This window comes from Syngnathoides biaculeatus, chromosome 1 (assembly GCF_019802595.1).
Source record: "Syngnathoides biaculeatus isolate LvHL_M chromosome 1, ASM1980259v1, whole genome shotgun sequence".
NCBI classification, from domain to species: Eukaryota; Metazoa; Chordata; class Actinopteri; order Syngnathiformes; family Syngnathidae; genus Syngnathoides; species Syngnathoides biaculeatus.
In genome coordinates, this window is record NC_084640.1 from 1,184,352 (window position 1) to 1,208,946 (window position 24,595).

At 41.3% G+C, this 24,595-nt stretch overlaps 1 protein-coding gene across 1 annotated transcript in view; it reads left to right on the forward strand.

The window, feature by feature from the left end:
• Positions 1–551: 551 nt before the first annotated feature.
• The window catches only part of ext1b (exostosin glycosyltransferase 1b), a 120,936-nt gene continuing 96,892 nt past the window's right edge, over positions 552–24,595 (forward strand). The window contains exon 1 of the mRNA XM_061816235.1: positions 552–2,197. Within this exon, the coding sequence (XP_061672219.1) occupies positions 1,257–2,197 (941 nt within the window). The 5' untranslated portion in view covers positions 552–1,256. The remainder of the gene's footprint in view (positions 2,198–24,595) is intronic.

Below are 24,595 nucleotides of genomic sequence, written 5' to 3' on the forward strand. Positions count from 1 at the left end.
TGTAGAAACGGGGGAAACTTTCATGGGGAATGCAAATACTGAAGAAGAAAAAAAAACAGTCTTTGAAATGTACTGAAGTACAAGAGTAAACATGGTTGTTTACAGTCAGTGATCAGCAATACCTCTTTTGATAACCTGACACTCAAGGAAAAGAAATACCTACACACAAACTCGACATAGCGCGCTTACTGAGAAGTTATCAAAACAGTAAGTTCCGATTGCATTACATTGCTAATGTTGAGTTGGTGGGAAATCTACTTTGAGTAACGTGGTATTGGTCTACTTTGTTCCTTAATTCCCAGCACTGCAAATGAGGAACTGAGGTGAAAAAAAAAAAACGTTCGATACACTCAGAAGTGCGAACAGTACGCGGACCCGGCATAGCAGACTTCAACTTGTGGTCTCAGTCGAGGGTGCCATGCCCCTTGGACCCTGTCCAAACCCACTGCACAGTTTTTTTTTTCCAAGGGGATGATGTGCACATGCATGCGGATTGCGAAGCCCTGTGGTTATGAATGGCTGCATAACTCGAAGTCCCGCCTTTTCCGCTGTCGGGCGGACCAATCAGCGATGCGGCTGAACGCGGACGGGCCGTCACGTCAATTGCAGTCGTGTCGGGAAAGGAATGTTAGCGACCAACAAACGGAACAACTGAGCAGTCGGCAATTGCTCGCCGGGACGGAGGAATTCCACCTTTTTGGGGAACATTCGCGAGTCTGCGCGCAACTGCGAGGTCTGCGTTTTTCTGGGGAGAGGAGGACTTGACTGTGTTTTCTATCACAGCGCGTCTCGGCCGACGTGTGGAGCTTGTTGGCCAAAAGAAGAAGGAGAAGAGCAATGCCCGGCTTCGTCAGATTAGACTGGTGCCGCTGAAGTGCTCCTCGTGCCGCGTCGCCTGCTGCTCTTCACCCGGAGGGAGCGACTCCCCACACGGGCACTTTTCCGTTTGAAAAGCTCCGAATGAGAGTGTGGAGAGGCGCAAGGTTCGGGCGGCACTCGCCGTTTTCGGTGCACCCAAGCCCCCTCGACATGCTGGTGCTCCCCAGACGCGAGAAAAAGGGAAGCCGCTGTTAAGATCGCCCACATGCCCTGGATCACTCGCTGGATTTGGGCACCGAATACGCAGAAGGGGGGTTGGGGATCCTTGGAGGAGGCAGCCGCAGGATGGAGCCGTGGAAGCGGGGTTGCTGAGAGCCTAACTTCGGGCCACTTCGCTGTTCTTATTCCCAAGCAACTCTCATCTGTTCCCTGGACACATGCAGGCCAAAAAACGCTACTTGATCCTGCTGTCGGCCGGTGCTTGTCTGGCGCTTGTCTACCTCGGAGCGGTTCCGCTTCCAACGGCGAGCAGGCACCGGCATGATAGCAGCCGTCACGGGTACCGGTCCGATCACCCGTGGCCTCACTTCTCGGACCGCTTACAGCCATTTGTGCCCTGGGATCAGCGTGACATCGAGGAGTACAACGTGCACGCCTCTGCGAAGCATGACCGGGACGTGAACACCAGTGTTTACAAAGGCAAAAGGTGCCGAATGGATTCGTGCTTTGACTTTTCTCGGTGTCAAAAGAACGCTTTCAAAGTTTATGTGTACCCGCAGCAGAAGGGGGAGAAAATCTCCGAGAGTTACCAGAACATATTGTCCGCTATTGAGGGGTCCAGGTTTTACACATCGGACCCCAGCCAGGCGTGTTTGTTCGTGCTGAGTTTGGACACCCTCGACCGGGACCAGCTGTCTCCACAGTACGTCCACAACCTGAAGACCAAGATCCAGAGCTTGCCTCTGTGGAACGATGGCAGGAACCATCTTCTCTTTAATTTATATTCCGGGACGTGGCCGGACTATACGGAAGACTTGGGCTTTGACATCGGCCAGGCGATGCTGGCCAAGGCCAGCATCAGCACAGAAAACTTCCGAGCCAACTTCGATGTTTCCATCCCTCTTTTCTCCAAGGAGCACCCGAGGAGAGGCGGGGAGAGGGGTTACCTGAAATATAACTCCATCCCCCCGTTTCGAAAGTACATGCTCGTCTTCAAGGGGAAGCGCTACCTGACTGGTATCGGTTCGGACACCAGGAATGCCTTACATCACGTCCACAATGCGGAGGATGTGGTGCTGCTCACCACCTGCAAGCACGGCAAAGACTGGCACAAGCACAAGGACGCACGCTGTGACAAGGATAACGCAGAATATGACAGGTAAAGCAAGAGCTGCCACTCACATTTACTGGATCTTATTTGTGTCGTTGTCAAGCCTCCACTTTGCGTCTTTTTCTCTCCAAACATCACATTTAACTCTATCAATAGAATCTTGAGTTGTGAATTAAAAAGTCTAACAAAATATCTCAATTCTAATAGCCTCCACGGGTTTTCTAATTCCCACCTAGTTCAGCAAAATAGCACCTCATTTCCTCTTAATGATAAAATAACTCTCAATGTAATTAGCACCTACCTCCTTTCTTTCTGAACCTCAGAATCAGCATCCTCCTATCGTTTAAGGCGTCTGAAATGTGTGTGCGTGTGTGTGTGTGTACACTCTGAGCACACTCATGAAACTATTTAGTGCAAATAAATCAGTCATAATGCTTTAGTCTTTACAAGATAGCGTCGTATTTTCCAGTCAGGCCCCAGGCTTAGTCGATAACCCCTAATTTTGGAGGGCTCACATTTCTCTAGGTGATAATGAGTCCTTACAACTGCTGTATCTTAGGGTACTTTAATATAGAAGGGTGAGCTTGTCTGGGAGGTTTACATAGTTGTCGTGCAGGAGGAGCTGCGTTGTCAAACTCCTCTTGTTGCGAGACCTCAGTTTGATCTTCATTTATCAACCTGGGGATCCTGCGCACTTGAAAGCCTGGGATAAACTCAGGCATGTGACAACAGCCCTTGTCAGTGTTGTGCCTTGTGGGTGTGGGTGTGCACCTGCACCTCTCCACACACATGCCTTGTCAAGGTTACGGGAAAACTTCAAGAACCATTGGAAGAAGGCATATAGTATAGGCAGAAGAAAAATAATCACACAGCGCTCTTTGATTCTAAAGTCAAGATAACGAGCTCAAAATTGGATTCTGAATAGAAAACAGACTGAAATTGCGTAGTGTGAGCCACACGTAAAATAAATGCAGTGAAAGTTGCAGCTTTGAATTGACACCCGCACTGAAAGAACTTGCGAAGCGGTTGTGCACGGTTACGCAACACACTAGTGTTGTTGTGAGAAACCTTTGCGGCACACCAAAACGATAAAAAGGCATCCCAGGCGTTGTCTGGATCTGTGTCAACATGCAAAGTGGCTCAATGGTGGGCCCATTCTTATGGTGGGATTGTGGGATCTGTGTGTTTGTATGGAAAGTTAGCAGAAAAAAGAAATCCTGTCCATACATGTTGGATTTAGAAAGAGTTGAGTCACGTTTCCAACAAACAGGCACCTTTCTAATGTGTTATAGTGCAGCGAAATAATACTAACAATGGGTACTGTGCCATTCACTTGTTAGGGGTAACTGTTAAGGTTAGGGAATTGCTTGACTCACTTCTGTTAATTGATTGTCTCCCCCACCCTCCACCCCACGAAAACGTTCAACTTGAAGTTTGTGTAAAACTAAAAAGTTAACTTGATGGCATGGAAACCTTTGAAAGGTCGAAAGTTGCATCTTCAACTTAAATGCAAGTTCAAAGACTGCATAAGTGCAGTCCATTTGGCATTTATCGTTTGTTGACATTATCAGGATACATAATCAGCACTATACCATTTATGTACATTTCCACATTTTTAGATTTACGACACTGTGTTGTGTTAGGACGATGCTATTTACGTCCCCCACAAAACTACAGTATCTATCCTTCTGCGTGGACTTGCCGGAATTGCAATTACGAAAAGTACAGTGGCAAACTGAACCATGCCGCCTGACGGAACGTGGTGTAAATGACTCTCTGAACTTGATCTGAACTCCAGAACCTTTTCTCTGCAGCCCATCCTGTTATGCATAAGGAAGAGCTCATAGTCCAAAACACACAAGCGAGCACTTATCAGTCCATATGTAATTTTTTTCCCTCTCTCAATCAATCACCATTGTCAACTTTTCCGTCTTTTCCTCGGAAGCCTTGGGGTTCATGTTGCTTCCAAAAAGCGTGATAGATTAGCGAGCATTTTACATGTTTCTGGGTGGTCCAAATAAAAGCAATTTAGTCAGAAGTCTCAGGGCCATCTATGGTAATTAACTGATGGGGGCTAAAATAATTATCATTTTGGATGGATGGATGGATGAATGAATCTGAATCTGACAAATGTGTCTTATATTCCAAGGTGGTTGATTTATTTTGCTATGTGCTCCTGCTAGTTTTTCATTTCATTTGCAGCATTAATGTTCTGTTTGACGGCGGCTTCCACTCAAAATTTATTTTGTTTAGCTTTCAGAGTTTGTACTGTGCAGGTTTGTTTGCTTATGCTGCAGTTCTGTAACTCTCACTGTTGTTTCAGGACTTTTTGAGGTGCTTGTGGTCTTACTTCATAAGCTAACAGGAATCAAAACCGGTAAACTATATGAATGCTACCTTTTGGACAATTGTATGCTTCCACTTAATGGATATACTTTGCTGAAGGTCTTTTTCATTTTCATTGTGACCGTTCTCCATTGCAAAAAGCAGAGTCAATATAGTAAATTGTCAAGGACAGTACGCCTCCATTATTCTGCTTCACCATTGGTCAGTTGGGTACGCTCACAAACTGCAAACAAATCGACAGTTGTGATTTTTCTTTTTCTTTTCCACTTTCCTGAATGCGGTGAGGCTAAGTGAAAAGTTGAAGTCAAGGCAGCCTGTACAACTATTATTAATACTACAATATGTCTTAATGTGACACACCGCCTGTCCAACAATGTGCTGAAAGGGCCACCTTCAAAATAAAAAGTCATAATATTACTACATTGGTTATCAATGCCATTTTAAATGTTAGAAGTTTAAAAGTTAGACATAGCACGGTGCTTGCCCTTGATGACCTTACTGTATGTTGGCCCCTTGGAGGCTGACTAAGTTGTGGGCACTGCTACAAGTGAAGTAGTTTCATATGAAACAGTGCCGGCATCTTAAATGCAGAAAAAAACAAAAAAAATCAACATCAATTTGGCTCATTTTATTTTGTTCTCGATTAATGGTCGATTAATTGTGCAGCCCTAATGTCGTGTAGTTCCTGTTTTGTTTGAATGGAATCAACTAAAGCTTTCCATTTTAATCTAGTGTAAACTCATTTGTTTGTCAGCTCACCCGTTGCAGAAACCCCGACACAGCCCTCTTAGTTAAATTGATTTCAGCGCATCCAACAGGATGAGGGTGAGGAGGCCAATGCTGTGCAGAGATGCTGCCGTGCAGACTCGGGAATGCATGCATGTTGTTGACGAGAGGGCTCAGACTATATCCTTTATATATAGCTTATCTGCCTGTATTTGACTGAGGCTATATCCTTATTGCTGGTATAAACATTCCGGATTCCGCGAAAGAGATTCTGAAAAGATGCTGTAGATTTGATGGTTTGCAAAGCTTTTGCATCCAGAGCAACGACACATGCATGTACATACAGGAACTCTGCCCTACGACCTTTTGACATCTTTTGCGCTCCAAAGGAGTACTGCTTTCCAAAAGAATCCAGCAAGAGGGCAAACAGGGAGGCTAGTATCAATATCTGAACTGGCTCCAAAAATAAGTTTATCTTCGGTTGAGTTCCCGTAGTTCATTTCTATAGTCAAGTCCCGACGCAAGAGCCTTTTCAATGCCACACTACAACTAACATTTGCTCGTAAATCTTTCACAGCCCTTGATAATTGAACCTGCTATTGGATACTCACAAGCCAACAATTGAACAGGTGGTTGTAAATGAGTACAGACGGTGAGAATGTATATAATATATTCTTTAACAATGGGCAGCTCACTGTAAAAACATTTCAACTGTGACTGTGCAGGAAATCCACTCTAACACAGAAAAGGAATGTGAAAAATGTTATCACCTCAGCTGCTTTCAAGTTGTGGAATATGCATCATGTCTGTTGCGACTTGCATCTGCTGCATCAGAGTAGCATCCAAATAATTGTCTGCCTCAAGAAACTGTGATTAAATTCAACCCCTTTATAATGTCTAAAGGGTTAGACAGTAATTATGTGTCTACACGTTTTCAGTATTCTTTATACAAAGGCATGTGTGCTCAGTTCTTGTAGGACATATTGGACTATTTTAATTAGTAGTCCCTTGTTCACAGCTGTTTTGGGAATGCTCCGCCACTATTGTCTTTTCACGGTCTGTAAACTATGCTAAAATTGAAAGATTTGTAAAACTTTCTATAATTAAATGGCAGCGGATGTAGCAATAGTGCCATTTTAATGTTTGTAAATGAGACGACCAAAACGCTTACAATGCTCTGGACTGCCATTTAAAGTCACAAGTTAGAAGCAAGGCAGCGCAATGGGTGGTACATTTTAAGGGTTATATTGTTATCATTTTAGGGTTCAGTTTTAAAGTACAGCTTCATCTAATATCAAGAGCCTGTCTCTAAATATGTACGTTATTGTTGAGTGCTGTATAAGGCCTGGCTGAAAATACTGTTTTCTCCTTTTTCTCTGTTGAGATTATAGCTTTTAGTGATGCTACAGTGTAGATTATGTCTATATATTACCCACACTTGTAAAAATGCTTCAATACTTTACCAGCCCACGATATACCCTCCGGTACAGCCAACGGTAAATTAGGCTATGGTCACCTGTGAACTCTTCGGCAAGTACAGAGTTAGGAGCCTCACTGCCCTCTCCGCGCTGCTTGGCTCCATGCTGTTTGGCTCCAAGCTGCTTGGCTCCGCTCTGTTTGGCTCCGACTGAGCCAGCCGGGCACCCATCACGAAGCCATGACGGAGGAGTTTCCAGCAAACGCTTAGTTTCACCCTCGGTAGCCCGCTTCACGATGGCCCCTCTTCCATCCTGTCACGAAGACGTGGTGCAGGTCTTTAAGTAATGAGAAGTGAAAGGTATCACGTAAAGTTTCCTGTCATTGTTGAGCAGCATCTATGCTGTTTACCTACTTTTTTAAGTCCACTAGACTGTACGTTCTTCTGTCTATCTTTCCTTTTTTTTAATGCATTCACTCATTTTACATCCCATCTCTTAGTGTTCAGAATGAGAGACAAATAAAATCCCTTAAACTACAGGGTTAACCCATTTGAGGGCAGCGTCCCATTTTTGGAGCATCATGATCTTCACGCATTATATCCTCCATTTTTTTCCCTTGAAAAATATATCCTTTAATGAGCAAGGTCCCATTTTTGGGACGATCTACTAAGAAAACCCAAATACCCTCTTGCGGGCAGCGTCCCATTTTTGGGACGAGATTATAAATTAGTAAAGTTATCATATAACTTAACCGTAAATGAAAAATCAGTGTTATTTCCTTGATTGTGGCCTATTAGGAGACTTATCTCAATGAGGCAAAAAATTGCCACCCTGCCCATGAATGGGTTAAGTGAAATACGTCGTAAGTTTTACAAAAACATGCTGCACGGTGGCACAACTCGTTAGTGCATTGGCTCCACAGTTCTGAGTACCGGGGTTCAAATTCCAGCCCCACCTGTGTGGAGTTTGCATGGCCTCCCCTTTCCTCCCTGAGTTTTTTCCGGGCACTCCGGTTTCCTCCCACATCCCAAAAACATGTATTAATTGGAGACTCTGAATTTCCCTTAAGTGTGATTGATTTTGAACAATATTAAGTCATCTATTCATTATCTAAGCCACTTATCCTCACAAGCAGAAGTGCTGGAGCCTGTCATTGGGCAGGAGGCAGGGTACACCCTGAACTGTTTGCCAGCCAATCGCAGGGCACATGGAGACAGACAACAGTTGCACTCACAATCACACCTACAGGCAGGAAACTGGAGTGCAAGCATGGGGACAACATGCAAACTCACAGGTGGGGCCTCAATTTGAACTGTGAGGTAGACGTTCTAACCAGTCACAGCACCGTGCCACAGAACAATATTTAGTTCAAATTGAGGCACTTTCATCATCATCTCTTACTCAGACTCCGTTTAAAAAAAGTGGTGCATCCCTGATTGCCCAATAAGCATTTTAAACTTGAATTGTCCAAGTACGGCTTGAATGGTGTGCCACTATCAAGGTCACATGGAGGACATGCAAAAGTGAAAAAAAGAAGACATTAATTGAATTGAAATGTCATGTGAAAATTTGTAACATTGCAAAAGAAAAGTGAGCTATGACTGACACATCATTGGAGTTGTTGTCAGTGCTGCAATAAAAGAAGTTGGTTGAGACAATAACACATTGAATTTGTTCCCATTAGCTAGTAATGACAGCAACACAAACTGAACACTGCTTCTTTTATGACAGCAGTTTAATCAGGAAAAATGTTCTTCCTCGGAAGAAAATCTTTACAGTGCTTTTGTGTCACTCATTTCACTGCCGTACAGTAGTCACATTGGTACTTTTTTTCTTCCCTTTCACCATATTTGTCAACATAATGGAGAAGTATGTTGGACTTGCAATGGCTTTTCACCACATTTCGTGCATGCCGTTTCCAAAAGACGAGGCAGGGTTTGACATTTTGTCCGCACAACAGCAGAGGGAGGCGGTACTTGAGGTGGGCCAAGTGAAGGAAAGTGAGCAACACTTCCTCCCCACCTTATCTCACTAAAACATGGCTTTGAGTGGGAATATTGGAGCCACCTGAATGTCAGCACTGTCTTGCCTGAAAGTGGAGTGACCAGCAAGAAGCAGACAGACATGTTACTACGCTCCCTTTCTGCTCGGCAGCACAGGGTGTCACTCAGTTGAGGCTCCTCATGTTTGTTTTTTCTGTTGTCAGACTAATAAATCATGAATATTTCATGATCCCCTGGTCTCCCTTAGATAACACATCACCTCATGACGAAGAATGTTAATGACGCACCATATAATTAGTTTGAGCATGGCTCTTGCCACCTAATTAACAGTCTGATATTTGGATGTGTTCGCATAAGAGATGTATAAGATCAACAAAGGTGCATGTTATTTTATCTTATTTGACAGTATATCTATCACATAGTCCTTCAAAATTTGAGTATGGTTCACGGTGCTGGTAAGGTGTTTCATCCTCATTTAATTTGATCCGGTCCAGGTCATTGCATCACTGCAAAAAAGCGTGTGTCAAAAACTCCTTAAATATGAAAACATCATAATTTTGACTTGGCCCTTCCGCATTTTGCTCTCCTTCAAAAATAGTTCAAGTACATCTTCTGGGTCCACTAAGAAAGTGACAAGAGCTATACTTTTTTTGCACCCATTTTAAAACAGTATCAAGTGTAATATATTTGCCATTTGTTTGTGCGGTACCTCATTTAGTACTCTGAATATTTTAATAATGTTTCTTTTTGAAAAATGATATGAATCTTTCAAGTCAGAAGTCATCTTATATGTCCAGACTTGTAGAATGATTCAATTTTAGCCCAAGATTCAACTGCAATCTCGACTTAGTCGTTAAATTTTCGTAAAATTTGACTGCCCTTTTTGAAAAATAACAAAATACATTGGACCCAATTTAAATTGCAATATTGGGGCATTTGACTCACCCTAATTAAAAATTAACATGGCTTCCTGATCTTTCTCCCAAGTTATGTCAGAGCTTGTTTTTCCACTGGACCTATTGCCCTTGGTGATGATTACATTATAAAATAAAATTAACATAACCAATATTCCCTCAAATATTAATATTTAGTATCCTAAAAATAACCTAAAATTACATTGTAAAAAAATAGAACATGGGGGAACAGCCAATATTTGTGTGATGAAGAGGGAACTAGCAAACTAGTGTTCAAGACCTTTGTTAGTTTTTGTTAGGCCTCTGTCAAGTCCAGCATTAGTGTTCTCTGACCTCACAAATCTTGATCTGCGTGAATATCCTCACTGACACGCTAACATCTTGTTAGAGGCTTTCCTAGAGGAGTGAAAGCTATATAAAGCAGTCATTCTCAAACCTGTTCACAAAATAATACTTGAAAAAAATACCAAGCACTCTAAGTAACACTGTCATGACCAACATTACAAAACACAAGCGTAATAGGTCTAAATAGTGATTCAAATACTAATATTGCAAGTCATTGTAAAGTCATGCAGTTTGAACATTAAACTACGCCTAAATTTGGGGAAGTTGTACTAAATCGTTAAATACAATTGAACTGCACTTGGGCAGCGATTCTTTCGTGTACCAGTTGAGTGGCGCCAGTACCACACTTTGAGAAGGAATGGTAGAAACACAGGTGTGTCAAAATCCTTTTTGCCCAGGGCCACATTGTAGTCACCGTTTCACTCAGAAGTTCGTTATGAATGTGAAACCATAAAAATCTTTCATCGTGTCAGTATGTTTACACACAAAATTTATGAACTAGTTTTAAAAACAGAACTCAAAAGTAATGGGTTTTTCCACTAGTGTTCACGTTTGGTCGGACAAAAATGCTTATATCTTAATGTTATCATTTGAAATTTTGATGCAGGATTTCACAAGGATAATGAAAGTAGGCACACATGATTTCCCTTTCCGGGCCACATGAAATCTTATGGCGGGCCGGATCTGGCCCCTGGGCCTTGAGTTTGACACAAGTGGCAAATTGAATCATTGCCGCATTTCTTTTTTACATTTTCAGTCTATGTAGTGGTAATGGCATCCTAAGTTTTAATTTGTATTTTCCCCTCTCTTCAAAATGTTTGGGTTGAAATGTTTATTTATTGTGTGTGTCAAGGTTGTTTTTGTCTTTCACGGCATCGTTTCAATCTGTGTATGTGCACATCCCTGCGTTTGGTTCTTTGTCTCGCTACACTGACCGTGTGAACAGGAGCATGTGTGTATGAGTGCACCCTGGATGACTGGGGTCACGACCCCGCTGTCTGTCCCCTTGCTTAGCGACGAAGGCAAAGCCCCAATCGGTGACCCACATTCATTGAGGGATTACCAGTGCAGCCAAGCCGCCTCCGGCCTCAAAGGTGGTGGCAGCGGTGTTGTGGGGGACAAGAGTGGGAAACAATTTTAGGGTGGATGTGAACTCTGCTCCCACTAGTCTGTGAACCTCAAGACTTTGTACTTTTTTTTCCATATTCACAATTGATGCGGGAATTAGCATGCACTCCACATTTATCCAAGAAAATGGAAAAAAAAAAGAAGTTCTCCGGTTTGATTGATTGTGGAAACTGAAACCGTAATGAAGAACAAGGCGTAAGTATTTATTTCCAGGACTGTCGGGAAACTCTTCAGAGGAATGTATTCACAGGAGAGATGAAGATGTAAACCTTGTCTTGTCTTGTCTTTCACCTCCCCCTGATAACATGGTACATTTTACATGGAAATGGGCAATAGAGGAGTGCTTGCTTTTTTGGAAAGGTGCAGAAACGAAAAGAGGGTGAGCGAAAAGTGATGATCAGAAGAGACAGGTGATTGGCCCCCCCATTACAGTCTCTCCCAGAGTGAGATTAAAAGACATGGCTGCTGTCTGCATGGTTGGTGAGCAAAATGAGCTCAGAGTTCTACCATCTGTCTCCCCCCTTATTTTCCCCCAGTTTAGAACGACATACTATTAAAATGTCTCCACTCTCTATGTGAAACAGGGCATGCTGAGAAGGGGCAGCAAAGCTCTGGGTGCATATTCTGTTTACTGTCATCCCACACTCACAGGGATCAATGCTGACATTTTCTCCCAAGTAGAACTTCTATTAAAAAAAATGAAAAAAAGGTACCACATAAATTAAACATTTCCTTTGTTTTTAAGGGCTAGAAATAACTTTCTCTCCTTCAGTCTGCTATTTGTTTGATCATTTCTGCACATCTTTTAACATTGTCGTTGGTTCTTGTGCAGGGTGAATAGTTGAATTAACAAAAGTCACTTCGTCTCGAAATAAATTGCAGTGTTTAGATTATTGCTCCCGCCACAATTGAATGAATTCCTCCAGAACTTTTCTCTTTAGAAGAATGAATTTGAGTTAATACAGTAACTGTGTTTTATAATGTCGTTGATTTTGTGGTGAGATTTGCAGGTGTGTTTTTACCCAAAACACATCCGTAATAAAATTTTCCAACAAGCTTTATTGCGTCTGTGTAAGTTGTTTGCAATTTCTCCAAGATATTAACACTAGTACTGAGGGACAAAAGACTATAAAAGAAGTCTAAATGTAGCACAGTTGCATTGGTCATAGGGTTAGAGATTATGTAAATTCATTTGTGCATGAGGTATGAGATAAGACACACAGCAGTATTCATCCTAACCACTGAATACTGAGTGTGTTTGTATTTCCACCATGCGTTAGGCGTGTATGCAAAAGAGTGACACTCGCTCCCCGTCTGGTGTTTTGGGCCCATTGAATAGTAATGAATTTACGGATGAAAGTCACTTCTTGCACTTTCCCCACATCAGTCCCCACTATGTTATTTGACACCCAACGTTTTTGTAAATCATGCTGTTTAGTCTTTTTTTAACATATTTTACAATTCGCACTCATCTATTTTTCATTCTAAATCTGAGCAAAGCCTACATACACACTAATTCCTGATTCAGCTTCAGCAGTTTTTAGCCTTCAGTTCTGTTGTTCTTTACTCTTTATCTGTAATACAGTATATGATTCTTAGAATGTCACTCATTATTCTTGTTTCTTAAAGAAGTCAGTGTATGTCATCATTTGACACCTTTCTTTAACAACTTTATTTGAATTGATGAAAAATGTCAGGATGTACTGTATCAGAAAAGACATTTGCAATAGACTCTCTCCAGGACAAAGTTTGCAGTTCGGTTGTGCAACATAGTATGACTTCACTGACACTAACAACATATTGATCTGTTTTACAGCGTGTTTGTGGAAATGTTTGTCTCCTTGCATAGAACATTTGTGAGGTCACTGTTTACTGATGTTGAGAGGGCACTATATGACCACTCAAGTTCTTCCACAGCAAACTCCTCCAACATTGCCTTGAAGGACCTTACGATGTACAGTGGGGAACAAATCATACCGAGGGTCAGTTCGCAAAGCAGTTGCATGGGGGCGATAAAATTTGAATCAACATGAGGCTTGGTTTATCGGCAAAACGTATTTTGTGGAATAATACTAATCCTCACTGGATGCGTTGAGAAAGATGCGAGTTGCCCTTTAATCGATGGTGTGCATTTTCAAATTCCTGCTAATCAGGGATCATAATGGCCCACTTTACTTTCAGCAAGATGGAGCTCCAGCTCATTATGGTTGTCATGAGCATCTACAGTTAGATCACCAGTTTACCGACGCTTGGACTGGTCGTCGTGGTGCTGTGGAGTGACCTCGCAGATCCCCAGCTCTCACCCAACTTGATATTTATTGCTGGGGTCATTTTGAGGCCATGGGGTTATCTAGAAAAGATACAAAACATAAATCATCTGAAGGAACATATCATTATTGCCAAACAAGCATACCTACAGCTGTGCTTATAAGTTCATGAGGAGTGGTATGCATTTTCAAAACAATGGTACTGTAGTTATGTACAGCATCTTATTTTTAAAAAAGTGTTCTTCATGCAAACGTTTTATTTTTTAAATATATTAAATTATGGGAGGAGACCACCAGATTGGTGAATGAAGTGAGACGGCTGTGCTGGACCCTATTTCAGCTATCTTCTCTACACTGTGAACTGGTTGCCAGCCAATCCCAGGGCACATATAAACAACCATTCACACTCAGATTTAGACCTTCTGTACGGGCAATTCAGCGTGTCAGAGTGCCTGAAATTTGAAGGACTTGGTCATTTTGTTGAGTTTGATATTAAAAAAATCAAAACACAATGATGCATTAATTCAACACTTTATTTAGAAACTATATTTATTCAACTCCCAAAATTCACCCATAAATATAACTTACCAAAAAACCCAATTATTTAAAATAATAGAAATTGATAAAAACATCCATCCATTCATTTTCTTCAAAGCTTATCCTCACAAGGGTCACGGGAATGCCGGTTCCTATCCCAACTGTCAATGGGCAGGAGGGAGGGAACACCCTGAACTGGTTGCCAGCCAATCGCAGGCCTCATAGAGACAAACAGCCGCACTCATAATCACACCTAGGGGCAATTTAGAGTGTCCAATTAATGTTGTATGTTTTTGGAATGTGCGAGGAAATCGGAATCCCCAATTATATCCATCCATCCATTTTCTAAGATGCTTATCTTCATAAGGGTGGCGGGAGTGCTGGAACCTATCCCAGCCATCATCGGGACAAAGGCGGGGTACATGTTGAAGTGGTTGCCAGCCAATTGCAGGACACATAGCGACAGACAACAATCACACTCACAATCACACCTAGGGGCAATTTAGAGTGTCCAATAAATGCATGTTTTTGGGATGTGAGAGGAAACCGGAGTATCTGGAGAAAACCCATGCAGGCAAGGGGAGAACATGCAAACTCCAAACAGGTGGATCCAGGATTGAACCCGGGACCTCATAACTCATAACTGTGAGCCCAATGCTTTACCAGCTGCCCTCCGTGCCGCTGATAAAAACAATAAAGAAATATTCATTAAGGGCTAAAAAAAAAAAGTGTTTAAGTGTTTTTTTTAAAACAGTGATCAAAATTTTATTATTATTGTTATATGGTGTTATTCTGGCATATAGCAAATTGAAAAATATTTCGGTAATGCTATTTGACCTAAAACAGAAAAAGTTTTGTCTTATTTTATGTTACAGTCATCATTCATTATATCTTGTTCCTGTTGTGTGCATTTTTGCCTCTTGTGTGATGCGATGAATGCAGTTACTTGTTTACTGAAATCTTGGGGGGGAAAAAGTTGACAAAAGTCATGATTAGATTATTAATAAACTCATTTTTCACAGTTCACAGTTTTTTTTTTCGCAGTTTCTCAAAACATTCCGTCTTGGATGGGATGTTTCCGTGATTAAAGAATTTACAACCGACACTGAAATAGCAACTCTGCGTCATTTCCGGAAGGTAAAAATTTTCGGTGACTTAGAAATTTGTATTGGGCCAAGTGGTCCAGTGTTTATATGAAGGTAGTGGCCCGACACTGCTGTGTTGTGGCCCTGGGCCAACTGTCTACTGATAAGCGTATAGATTCTTTGGTTCATCTCTGAACTAATTAATATATGCTCATACTATATATGGCCATACCTTTTTTTTATTTATCTTAACTATTAAGATCATTGTCTGAGAGGTGCGGGTGGGTTCATGAGAGAAAGTGAAGGGTTTGTTCCTCTTCCTGAGTGACTGCCACTGTGAAGTACCTACCAGCATTATCTCATCAAAGAGGGGCAGCAGGTTGAAGAGATGGCCTATATGTAAGTGGCTTGCCACAAGGACATTCACCATTAAAAAAAAAAAAAAAAAAATTAAAGAAAGTTCCAAATACTCTTTCAATATAGTAGTACACTTGAGCTAGCCCTTCCACTGTTATCCCTTTGGCCATTGCAATGGCACCACTCGGGAAAATGGGAGGGAGGGGGTATGTTTTTACGATCCTACAAAATGGCAGCTTTTATGTGCTCAGGAGGCCGTTTTACTTGCCCTTACTGAAAAGCACATCAATGGCAGTGGATCCTTGACATCAGTTTGCACGTTGAGCTCCCTTCATTGTTTCTCACCACCTCAAGAGGTAAACCAAACACAGTGTACCCCTTTGCTTGCATTCATATTCAAATAGTAATTGACAGAAGAGGGTAACTGAGTCAAGGTAACAAGGATGGGAAGGGGGTTGTGAAGTTTTGCAGTTGAAGGGGGAATAGCTTAAAAAAGCACTATGTCACTGAAGATTGTGTGCACAAGTCATTGTTTAAGGGGCCAAGGCTCAAAAGAGAGAGTGTTTTGTCGGTGTAGCTCTGGCTGCCTGGCAGGCTGATGGAATGGCTCTATTTTCTCCGTCTGGTTCGTCGTGCTTTATGACTCAGTTTGACTTCCACTCTTCGGGTGTAAATGTTGCAATGGGGTCCTTTTGTGCTGAGGTTTACTCTCTTCCCAAGGAAACACTTGTGCCTTGTTGACATCGCAGCCCATGCCATATGGCCCAATGTAGCCCTTTCCATCCATGACTTTGACTGCTGTAGTTCCCTTTTGGCTTTTGCTTCTGGGGCCCACGCAAATCAGTGCAAACAATAACTGCTCACACCGTGCCGGCTCCCAAACCCAGGCTCTCCTTTGGCAGATTCCATCACACTTCACGGATCAATGGATACATCAAAATAAACGAGAGCAGAAATAGGTTTGGCCAGAAGAGTGAATCTGGTCCCACAGAGGAGAACATGGGTGCGTGATTGACCTAAAAGAGGAAGGAAGTTGTTATTTTGGTTTATAGGGGTTTTCCCAGTTGCCTTGGCAGCTTGTTTGGTGGTTCACTTTCATGCTATTTATTCTGAAGTATGATGGGGCTTCCTTTTCAGAATGTATATACACTCTTTTTAGGCTTAGGTACAAAGTGTAGTCACTGCTGTTAATGCTGGATATTATGAATTAACATGCACACTCTTCACAAGTTAATTCTGCTTGTCTGTTTTCTCCATTCATAGTTTTATCTCATCATCATTCTCTCACAGCTTAAAAGGTCCTACAATAAACAAACTCTGAATATTGCATACAAGTAAAAAGTCTAATGAAAAGCTTCTTAAGACCCAGCTTTTTTTTTTAAACAGCGTCTGCACGATTGCATGACATCACACATGGAAACATTTCTGAGTGTACGAGTCATTTCCACTGCGGTTTGATATTTGGTGGCATTTTTTTCCCCCCACTGGTTTGGCTATCTTAAACTTGTGCAGTTTTTTCTGTCAGGGTGTTTTTATCCTATGTCAAAAAGATACTTATTTGTTTTGTGTTTGCCAAACTGCTGCCGTGTGTCTTTAGCACTTTATGATCATCAAAACAAAGCCAATTAAAAGGTACATACTGATAACTGATTCCCACAGGGTGTATATGTTCACAGGAAGAGCCGAGTACATTCTAGTGCTGAACTTGGAATTTATTTTCACCTTTGTGTCCTGTGCAATGTGGTGTTATGTTAAACTTTATATACAGTTTTGCCACCTGAAGGAATCATGAAGGTTTGGTGTTGTTTGGTCTTTGCAGGAGCCTGTCCTCTACTGAGTACCACTCTTCTTGTTTATTTTTATGTTCATGCGGGTGCATTGGCGCACTTATGTCCCCAGATAGTGACAAAAGACTGCTTTGTTATCAAAGAGTCTTCTTTTGTTTGTCTTTGACATGGCATAGAGTGGCATCCAGAAGCCAGACAGGCGATGGGGGGGGGGGGGGGGTAGATGCACTTTTTTGATCCAAAAGTGAGATGCTTTGATGCAACTATCATGAGAACATGTCGTCTTGTCTAAACACGCTGGGACGACAATGGTGTGAAACGAGCATCAGGTGCACATATGTTCACATCACTGAGATGTTCAAATAAATCTGGGTTGCATCTGGGAAGACTTCCTTCATCAAACTGATGGCACAGTTAATGTCTTGAAAAATGGGATTATGATGGGGATTAAAAAGAATGTTTGATGTGTTTTATGTACAATAATTCAAATCCAATGTTTTTGTATTTCATGGAAAGCAACAGGACTAGGGGTTCTCTCAAGCTGTCAGGGATAAGTTTTTGTCATCAAAGATCGCAACATGTTTAGTAATAATTTACTACATGGGATGTTGAAAAGATTAAAGTAAATGGTACAATACAAGTTAGTTTTTCAACAGGTCTTTTATTACAACTTACTGATTTTAAACAGTATTTCACTATTGTTGTTTGAGTATTCGATTTCTCCATTTATGTGGTATTAATTGTCTGCTAAATCCAGCATCCATTTAATATTATTGAAGCTCTGGTGAAAGTTCTTATCCATTATATTGTACATATCATTTGTACTAGTCGTACTCTAAACCGATGAGTGTGTATTCATCATTTTTTGCTCATGCAAGAACTTTGAAATTCTCATGACATCATATACAAGCATCTAAGAAAAGCTGGAAAATTCCCACAAATGAGAGAATGCCCGCCATTATGGAAAGGTTCTCTATGTTCATCTCTGTGTTTGCTCATATTAAGATGGTACATACAGTAATTGCATTACTGCAAAGGCACAATGTTGTACCTGTTCCCACTAATTGTATTTGTCAAAGCACTCTCTACTTGGTATTCTGCCCAGTTGTCTCCAGAGGTTCATTCATCCTCTCTGTGTACCACCTGGTTGCCTGAACATTAATTTTGCTGCCCAGACTCTGAATATGCTATAGAATGTACTAAACTGACCTTCCAGTCTGATGAAGAAAGTAGGCTTCATTATGCATTCCGAGGCTTGGAAAATGCTCTTGCCTTTTATTCAAAAAGAAAAGTAACTTTGCAAACTGTTAATTTAAACCATCCGTGATGGTGCAGTGACTGTAATGGCTTTCCTCCCACATTGGGGATGAAATTTTCACTTTCAGCATGTCAAAGAATGTTTTGGATCTTATTTAGTCGATGATGCTGTTTGCTACGTGTTCAGTGTTATTCACTTTATATTGGGGTAAAAGGTCAAATTCTCCAGAGATTATTCTGATGTGTGTGCGTGTGCGTGCATGTGTTAAAGGAAGCGCTTCTGTTTGCTTGTCTGCGGTTTCTGCAGTATCTGGTGACTTGGGGGTATTTGCTCCCAGCTAAATAGCTCACTATCTACAAACACACTTGTATTCCCCTAGGATTTATGACTTTTCAGGGGAATAAGGAACCTGTTTGCTAATAACCTCTGGTTATGGATGCAAATTGCTAATTTCTCGAGCTTCGTTCTGAAGTGTAGTATGTGTTAAGTTTGTGGTGTGAAATGTTTGGGTTTGCATTGGATGGAATATCTGCTTCATGTTTACACTGTAGCCACAGAGAGGACAGACAAAAATCCAGACAAGTATGTGTTAGGTTTACTCTACAGTCTGACCTGTGTGTGTGTGTGTGTGTGTGTGTGTGTGTGTGTGTGTGTGTGTGTGTGTGTGTGTGTGTACGCATGTATGTGTGAGGTCAATGTCTATTCCCTTTAACGAAGTAGAACTGATTCAGTACTGTATCCACTTTTTTTGCTCTCTAAATTGAGTGTTCGACTCTTCAAGCCTTAGGGCAACCTTCCTACCCAGTCTTCCTCTCTATCAACACAGGACTCAAATCATCCTCCCTGCATACTCAGCAGTGTGTTGTTTAGCCAGAAAAATGGTCCTAACTCTCGCTCAAGCCACTCATGTGGAACCACCAGAAGCATGAATTATGTATCAGCATGTAGTGTTCTTATTCATGTATTTTGGGGAGATACTCATAATAGTCAGCATGGTGTTTGGGCAAAATCTTTTTCTGAGAGAATAAGTAAGGAAGCAATCTTGTTCTTGTGGGTTTTATTATAAAAAAGAAAAGTCTTTGTAAAGAGAAGAAAAAGTAGAAGTCATCACAAGTTGTTACTCCTTTACCCTAGTCCACACAATATGCCCAAAACAATGACACAGTAAGTTTGGATAAAACTAATAGACGAAATATTCTGTATATATGAAACATACATTTTCCAACTCTGTGGCAACATAAATTGGGACTCAAGAGCAGTGCTTCTTTGGTAGACGAAATGGGCATCATGTGGTCTTTACCGAATATTTTTGCTTATCAGCATGAGGACATCTGATTTCTTTGTGTGTATGACATGGAGATCATCTCCTCCACCCTCAGCTAGTTACCTTAAGGGGACTGTTTTGGGTTGAAGGCTGAGTGAATTTACTCATGTGCAGAGCAGAGGAGATTCATTATTCAATAAATTGCATTTAATGTGAAGTATGGAGTGAGACCAAAATGAGCCTCAAAGCCGGCGGCATCTCATTCTGGCTGCTGATAAGCACAACGGCTTTTGGGAAAGGCAACACACAGACTATATTTCTTTAAAAAAAAAAAAAAAAAAAAAAAAACAGGCAAGGAGATCTGAGAGCTCTGTCACCCCCGACTTCGCTGTAGCATCACTGACGCCGGTTCATCCGCTGTGCCTATTCCATTTTAAATCATTACCCTTAAATAAATCAGAACTTCTCCAGCTACAGAAATGCCTCCTTAATGTTTTTTTTCCCTGTTGGATTCATTATTTGAATTTGATACATACCCAAAACTGCACGGTTTGATTAGGGTTCTGTTTCCCTTGTTAATTTTAGCAATATACATAAATGTGTGACACACTAGAACCTACAATATTAAGAAGAGCTTCTTATTCAAATTTTATATAGACATTTTAATATATTTTGTGCCACTTTTATGCAGCGCAAGCAACAGCAGTGCCATACATCCTAACTTTTATAACACTCACAGTATTATTTATGTTTCAAGTAGCTCACACGTAGTTCTGAGCTGTTGAAAAATTTCATGAATGGCTGCAGAATTGTGCAGACATTTGTGATATATTAACAAATTATGCACACCTTATTTGACAACATAACTCATTGTGTTTTAATTCATTGAGCATATGCAATGACGACATATCCTGTGTCCTCCTTGCATGGTATTTTTGTCAATTTGCTTTAACCACTATTTCTGCTTGAAATAATGGAAATAAACCAATTGTGGGACTAATATAGGTAATCTTTAACGGTTGCCTGCTTACCATAATCAAGCCCATGACAATGTATATACGCATTTTCTTGGCATTACACGATCAGGATTTATGGGGGCGATCAGCGAGTAAAAAATAAATAAATAAATAAATAACCAGGTCAGGTCAAAGCAACATTACAACATGACCGGAATAATGGGTGCTAACTTACACTAATGAAATTCGTTTATTGTAGTAGTTACTTCACAATGAAACTTTAGTGCAAAATATGTCAGAATGGCAGGATGTAAAAATACAACTGCTAGCGTGAGGAGGAGCTTGCGAGGCTACATAACGTTTTGTTACATGCTTGTGAGCTGTATTGTCATTAAAGTATGTGAATATACCTCAACCAAGTCTTGAATCAAAGTCCTCTTCCAAGCACCATTGACTACCAACACACTTTTTTCCCCCCATTTTGTCCTCATAATACAGTAATAGTGCAATCCACTCTTGTTGTTGTTGCCACGGTAACTTGTGTATCTAGTTGTATTTGAGTTGACAAGATAAAGCTAATGATGAAAAAAAAAATGGATGTGGTGGTATCTGAGTACAAGATTGTATTGCAGTAGTCTGACAATAGGCAATCGTGAAAGAGCAAATTTGTCTTGTAGTACGACCCATGCCACTGATATGTTTTTTTTTTTTTTAAATAATTTTATTTACATTACGACGAAAAAAGACGTAAAAAAATACCATACAAAAATAAACTAGCTTTTGGATTCCGATAAGTACAGTAAATGTCTTTTGCATTGATCTGATTGGCAAATTATGATATTAAAATCAATCAGCCCATGAGCATAAAATGTCAATTATTGGCCGATTAAAATCTTTAAAAAAGTCCAATATTTTCCATTACTGACGTTTAGAAAAATGTGAGACACAATTTTGGGTTTTATACTATGTGAAGTACCAGTTGCACTGAACAGAAGAGCTGGGTTCCGTGCACTACGGTACATTTTTATTATTATTTTGTATTTCCACTGTCAAATGTTGTTTCATCTACCAAAGCATGAACTATGCATGACTGGGGTCTTTGTGATGAATGGGAACTAATATTGTGGGCACTTTCATCTAACATCAGTGACCTCTGACCTCACAAATGCTGGAAGGATGGGAGAATACTCCCACAGACATACTTCAAATTCTTGGAGAATGTTTTCACTGGATAATAGAAACTGTGCAAGCTGCAAAATATATTTTCCACCTTATTTCCTGTAGTTGCGTAGTGGTACCCCAAAGAAGCTTTGTCATAAAACTTTTTATAGTTATTATACTGTATTCCTTCTTTTGGCACACTTACTGGTAACCATTGCAAAAGTACGATTTCAGTTACACACTTGGGAGCAATATCCGTAATTGTATTTGGATGTGTGAGAGGGTGAGAATCAGATTGAGCATTCTTTCCCGATTTTAAACAGGCAAAAAAGATATTATATCCAAATTATAAATTTCCACCCACTCAACAACTCAAGTATGTCATATACATCCTGATGCGTATTTTTTCCACACGCTCATCACACCCCAAAGTGTGTCGTTCTATCAGAGTTCATCTTATGTGGTAACTGTGGTGTTAATGATTGTCTGCCCATATAAACCAACATGACCTTATCAAGGCCATATATGTCACACAATCACCCTTATCAGTCTGTTATTGCGTGGATGGATGTTCACAAATATGTGTAAAACTCCCATTGGCACAGAGAGGAAAATCCTTGACTGCAAAATGTACTACTATTGCACAGCTGCTTTGTTTTGGCTGCTGGAATACAGGCGGCCACCCACAACAGTTTGCACGTGTTTATATGTTCCTCTCTTCAACGACCTTTATTAGTCTGTGGAAATTCTTACACTTTATTCAAAATCATAATGGGCACCTTTTTATGCTCAATTACAGTAGCTCCATGAGCCTGCATGTGATACTAATTTTCTCTACACTGTCTATGATCCCTCACTGAAACCTTTTAATGCTTACATAATAGTACCATTCATTTTTTTGTCCTTTCACATGAATGTCAAAATCCTCACTTGCTGATGCATATTTGTCCTTCTCACTCTTCTTAAACAATGCCCCAAAAGATTCTTTCTCCAAATAAAACCTGGGAAAAAAACTCAATACTTGATGTGCTTTATGCAGGTAGTTGGTTCTGTCTTTTCTAGACATCGTGCAATGGCCGTTTTTTTAGGTTTGCCTTCAAATATGATTTGATGTTGTCTTGGAAATGTAAGTTATCACACCATATGAATCAACGCTTGCATGTAGCTAGTGTAAAATCAAATTGTCCTGGTATAAAATGCCACAATTTTTTTCTTAATCCTTAAAGGTCAAGTGTCATCCCTATAAACATTCTAAAATAGATATTGTAATGAAAAATACACACAACATTATTCCCTTCAATGTCTATACGAAAAAATTAATATGAGCAGAGCGCGTCATCCATGCGCAATATTCAACGACATCCAAGTGGTCGCCATATTGGGTGCATCTCCTGTCCGTGACGTCACCCTGGACATTCGCCATTGAAAACACGCTGTGGACCCTACTATGGGAGACGAACACGCCCCTTCTGACACGGAAGCTCTTTTCGAAGAAGAGAACATCACACAACCGAGTGAAGTTACCGGGGCAATATTACCCTATTGTTTGAAGCCATATTCTTGTCGGCCGGGGTGGCTCATTTTCGCCACCGAGGTGACTTAAACACGGCGCTGAGCCGGGCCGCTTTACGGCGTTGTCGTCGCTTGCGGCTGAGTGCAGCATAAACAATTGTTCATCGCTGCTACCATCGGCGGTGTTGTTCGCTGCGGATGATGGCGGCGGCTATGAACAACCCTGTTGGCAATGGCACACTCAGCCGCGTGTGATGACAACACCATAAAGCAGCCCGGCTCGGCACTGTGATAAGCCACCTTGGCGCTGAAGTGACCGCCGTCGTGCCTCATGAATGAGGATGCCTCATACGAGTCAGCTTGGCTGAAGCAGCCTTCGCGAGAGTGCCGACATGGGAGCCTTCGCGAGAGTGCCGACACGGCAGCCTTCGCGGCGTGCCAACGAGGAAGCCGTCTGACGCGCACATCGACACATTTAACACCCCTATCATACATACACGGATCTTTTGTTACATTATGAGACACAGATTACGTGGTCCGCCCCAAACCATTATTTTTTTTAGTAGCTGTATACACACCTACCTGTCATTTGGAACCGACGAAGCTCTCGTCCTTTGCACACATGCAATCCATTTTTCATGATGAACCAGGTCTTTTGCAAACTTATGAAGGGTAAATCCATCCCCCCGAGCATTCAAGCAATGTCCAGCAATGCAACAAGCAGGCATTTTGGCTAACATGAAGGAACACGAGCTACCTTCCTGTAAGTAAAACTAATAGAAACAAATGAGTTCACTTGAGGGCGGTCCTGCCATGTATGTCACTTCCTGCTTCTTCTCGAATACAAACCCCTCGAGAGGATTTTCATGGCAGGAGTTACAAAAAGCTGTATACGTCAAAATCTTATGTTTTGTGAAAAAACGTACAGGTCCATGTCGTCTGCTGTTTTTTCAATAATGACATACTAAAAATCATGCATTTCATGACAGTGGCCCTTTAATGGAGTTTGAATTGCTTGCTACAGACGTGTTTGTTTTTTCTTTTTCTTTATTTAAGATTGACCATCTACATTACCTCATCATTTATCAACTTCCCATTGTCCCTTTTTACATTGAAGTTAGAGTTTAACAAACATTGGTGGACAACAATTATGTAACAGGAAGGGAAGGTGCGTCACAGTTTGAAAAAGCTGAATGGCTCTCATGGTCATGGGCCGATCTGATGGAAGAACATTTGTGGCAGCAATTTAGCACATGGGTGCTTCCGCTGTTGGGGTTATTGTATCTGTCACGCACGGCTGCGACCGTGCCGACCCCTTCTTGTGTTTTCAGGCTGACCGGCTCCGCCATAAACTCACTTGTTTCCAACAATAGAGCACAAAA